Source organism: Trachymyrmex septentrionalis, unplaced genomic scaffold (assembly GCF_001594115.1).
Source record: "Trachymyrmex septentrionalis isolate Tsep2-gDNA-1 unplaced genomic scaffold, Tsep1.0 scaffold86, whole genome shotgun sequence".
Lineage (NCBI taxonomy): Eukaryota > Metazoa > Arthropoda > Insecta > Hymenoptera > Formicidae > Trachymyrmex > Trachymyrmex septentrionalis.
This window is the reverse complement of record NW_017306049.1, coordinates 1,289,047-1,293,871: the sequence shown is the minus strand read 5'-3', so window position 1 is coordinate 1,293,871 and position 4,825 is coordinate 1,289,047. Positions and strand designations below refer to the sequence as shown.

Here is a 4,825-nt window from a genome sequence, read left to right as displayed (position 1 = left end):
ATATATATATATATGTACATTTGTTAGTTTATGAACCATATTTTTCTATTAAAAAATAAACTTTTAGCGTTTTCTTATTTATATATTTACCATAAAAATTTATATAATATTTTATGAATGTCCAAGAACGCGATTCCGTAATTGTTCTTTACACGTCTACCGACAATTATCGGTGTCGTTGCGCAGATATTTTATATGGTGAAAAAGCTGCGTAACGATACCGACAACTGTCGGTAGACATGTAAAACAGTTAGGATATGTCCACACAAACTTACATAGCCGCATAAACGTACGCATAAAGAAAATTATCTAATCACATTTACGTGCGTCTTTATAGGATAAATGCGATTGGATAATTTTCTTTATGCATTCGCTTATGCGCTAAGCAAATTTTTGTGGATATACCCTTACGGAATCGCGCCCCAGGTCCTATATTCTATAACTGTTTTACACGCCTACCAACAGTTGTCGATGTCGTTGCGCAGATATTTTATATGGTAAAAAAGCTGTGCAACGATACCGACAACTGTTGGTAGGCGTGTAAAGACAGTTACGGAATCGCGCCCAAGAAAAAGTAACAAAAAATAATAATGACTCGTTTTTGAGTAATGGTAACGGGAACGAATTACTTTTTTACAAAAATAATTAGAAATTAGAAAGGGCATATAAAAGTCAATAACGCAAATCGTATAATACGAAAATCAAAACACAAAATATATTCTAAAAAATAATAAATAAAATGCCACTTTGAGCTGATACTGGTTATTAGTGTGTATTTTAATATCATTCAAAGTGAATATTATGTATACGTTTCGACCTACGGTCAAGGTCCTCTTCAGTGCAAAAAAAATATATTAACAAAATTACATAATGATAGCGCATACAAGTATAAACTAATAACATAAAAAGCGAGAAAAACGTGATGATGTCCGAGTTAATCTGGTCATTAAATTACTAAAAAGAAAAATATTTTTTGTTTTAAAACGACCCAAAAGGTTAAAAATAATTTAAAAAATGCTAACATGAAATTATACGCGAAAAGTGATAAAAAAAAACTTACTTGACTGTCAAGATTGAACTGTTTTTATAAGATTTATTGCACATGTTCCATTAAACTGTTCCATTTACTGTGTAATACAAATGTGAATAAATTAAGTTAATACAAATAACAATAAAAATCCAACTTTAGTTCGCTTACATGAAACAAAATTTAAAGATATTAGACGACATAACTATTTGGTAGACAGATATTAAATGAAAATTGAGAGAAACAGTGGACAACAGAACATGTATTTATAAAGATAATAAGTAAAAATATAAATAATAAATAACAAAGTATAAATGATACAAAATATATTGTACTCTGTAAATTAAAATTTGACTAATATTATATGTTTCGGCTTCTAGATTGAATCGCTCTTCAGATATTCTATCAATGCAGTAGTGTTGTTAAAATAATGAACGCAATAGAGATGGATAATAATATACAAGCATTAGAGGCCCGATGAATGCTTTATAGAAAAACAAAAATTGCTCAAAAACGATTATTGGAAAAGACTCCGGATAAACTTTATGGAATTGAATTTCGGTCGAATTGACTCAAAATTTGATATATTATGTAGAGCTTGTCGTCCTGATGAAAAATCTCTTCAGGCGCGACTATAATGGATTGTTTCTCCTCTACCAGACGTTATTTTTCAAAACGAGTTAATATTATACTACAATATCTTATTTTAAACTAGTACAGTGCATTCCTATGTCCTTATTTGCAATTTCTATTAAGTTAAAAAAATTTACAAGGCAATTATTTATAATATTGACTTGATTGCTTCTTACAAATCGGAGTGCTTGTTTATTTTAAATCCCCTCGCCTTTCACAGATTAGGATGCTTATTGTAAGTCTCCTCGCCTCTCATAAATCGTAGATGCTTAAATCTCTAAAATCAAGTTATTGACCTCGATATCTTTATAGCTTTTTTTGTAAGAAGCAATCAAGTCAATATTATTCTTATAACTTTTTTTAACTTAAAAATATATACAGAAATTGCAAATAAAGATGTAAGAATGCACCGTATTCGTTGAAAATAAAGTGTTGTGGTATTAGTCCGTTTTGAAAAATAATGCCTCTTAGAGGTGAAATGATTCATTATAGGGGATCATGCCTGTCGAGACTTTTTATCAGGACGACAAGATCTACATTAAATTTTCAGCCAATTCGATCAAAATTCAATTTCCATAAGGTTTGTGCGGAGTCCTTTCTTCATGTTCAAAATGGTCATACAGTTGTATTTCGCATGACTTTTTTAAACAAGTAACGAGTAAGAATAAGAAATTACTTTTCAAAAAAGAGAACGATAAGGATACTTTTGTAAGATAACGTTGCCAACTCTATTAGCAATGTTAGTATGACTTTGGATAGAACTGTTAAGATAACGTAAAAATCACTTCAAAAATTTTTAATAAAGACCCCTTTTTTATTGCATATTCTTATTACATTACCTTAAGAGCTTTTCAAAATATTATAAAAAAAGGGTTATAAAAATTTTTAACTTTAAAATAAAATTAAAAATTAAAATAAGTAGAACAACCTATGATAGCCTCATATATATAACATCAAGGTTATGATCTTGAACAACATTTAAAAGATTTTAGGCAGTCGGACATCTTGGACAATGCTATTGTCAGTGGTTGGAATATTCACTTTCATATATATAGTGCAAAAAACGCATATATATAGCGCAAAAGCAAAACTTTCGCATTATTTTAGACTTTCGTTTTTGTTTTTGTTATCGTATAATTATATGAAAGTTTTAGCGAAAGATTTTGTCTGACTCGTAGGATTCACAACATCGAGGGCACATTGGATGGCAGAAAAGTGCAGTGTTTATGTTTTATTCATTAATTTAACAATCTAGAGACACTTTAAACTTTAGAGTTTAAGTGTGTTTATTGAAAACAAATAAATATTAGATAGTAATTTGATTTTATCAATAGTTGAGTTTCGAAAGATCGTTCGAACAAGGCGGATGTGTTTTGTCTCGGATGTTGCACCACTTCGGTTATTTTTTTTTGGAAAGCGTTACTGATTTTTATTGTGCATTTGCATTTTTCATACAGAAATTCCTTCATTCGTCCGAACATGCGCCGTGCGATCGTAAACGCAGGCGCCTAGTGCAGTGCTTGGAGGATCATATTGCCATTTTCGATCGTGTTACATTATCCAACCGAGAAGGTTGCTCGATTTGAGGTATACTGTTTTTTCGCAAGTCATTCTATTTTTCGAATATCAGTAGCTCAGTTTCAGCCAAATTTGATCAATAAAAGAGGAAGAAGAAGAAAAACAAATCATTGTTTTCACACAAATTGCTGTGTGATATAAATTATAGCTAAATTATAATAATAATTAAGTGTATAAGTGATAATAATATTATCATGCAATAATTTGAATTGAAATCAGTAATATTTGTTTTCATTACTTTTAGAGAGAGAGAGAGAGAGAGAAATTTTTACATATTATTTTTCCTAACTGTCAATTTCATCATTCAGCAGAAAGAAACAAGATCTTTTGCTTTTGCGTTCATATTATAATGTCGCATTTACTCTCGCAAAAAAATCTTTTTCTTTCGCTTTCGCATTTGCTTTTGGTTTGACCACTTTCATTATAATCCTATTTATTATAGTGCTTTGAAAAGCTCTCAAGGTCCAGAAAAAAAATATAAAAAAATATGTACAAAATAGAAATTTTGATTAAAAAGTTTTGAAGCGATTTTTATATTACCTTGGCGACTTTATTACATTAACATTGCTACCTAATATGCCAATAAAAATCTTAACTCTTATCTGAAACATTTTTCAAGAAAATACATATTTTTTTTAATAACAAGCTTGATACGGTCACTCTATTATCTGTATTATATACGTAGTATAAAGATCACTACGTACTACGAAATTTTCGACGACGACGGCATCATATTTAGTACAAGAAAATCTAAATATGTGCCACTTTTTTTCTTCTATAACACTTAAAAAAAATTTTTTGTTTAACCGTGCAATGGATATAAATGTGTGTGTGTGTGTGTGTGTGTGTGTAGGCGCGCGCGCGCATTGTATAGCATCTCAGCGTCAAAGCTTTTTATTATTTTTATTTACTTTAAGATGTCATATCTTTCTTATTAAAAAGATGGTAATAAATATTTAAAAAATACGATAATATAATACAAAGTATCAACAAACAGGATGCTTTCAAAAGGTCTTTCGCATTGAGCTGTTTGTCACCTTTCGAAAGCATCCACAGAGAAATCGTCACGAGTATAACAAATCTGGAAAAAGAGTTAACTCAATAATACAAAATCAATTCAAAATTTATTGAATGTAAAAACGCGTGTAAGACAGCAAAAGTTATGTTACGTGCAATTGACGAACAAACTCAAGTTCGAATTTATGAGGAATATATAGCGTCGTACCTTTTGAAAGCATCCAGAGCTCTTTGGAGCTGAAGACACCTGTTGCAAGGATCGTATCATTGCAGACGACACCATTATATAGTTCATGATATCCTGTACCTGGGAACAAAACCCAGCGAATAATATTTAATATCCGCTCATTGCCAGAATTATTAAACCCAATATATATGAGTTTGGATATGTGTCGGAATGTAAAAATTTTATAAGAAATAGGGATGCATCGGATGTCTGGAAAATCCAGATCCGGTATCGAGTATTATCCAATACTTTTTTACTATCCGGTTGGATAGCCGAATGTTATTACATCCAACAATATATATATATATATATATATATATATATATATACTATATATATATATA

General features: G+C 30.1%; 1 protein-coding gene across 7 annotated transcripts in view; it reads right to left on the bottom strand.

The window, feature by feature from the left end:
* The window catches only part of LOC108755186 (nuclear factor 1 X-type), a 316,149-nt gene that overhangs the window by 238,858 nt on the left and 72,466 nt on the right, over positions 1-4,825 (bottom strand). For 5 of the 7 annotated variants that reach the window (XM_018498052.1, XM_018498050.1, XM_018498056.1 and 2 more), the window contains one exon: positions 4,464-4,562. The exons of 1 other annotated variant lie outside the window; for it this stretch is intronic. In XM_018498052.1, the coding sequence (XP_018353554.1) occupies positions 4,464-4,562 (99 nt within the window). The remainder of the gene's footprint in view (positions 1-4,463; positions 4,563-4,825) is intronic. One more of the 7 variants, XM_018498051.1, reaches the window with a different exon arrangement.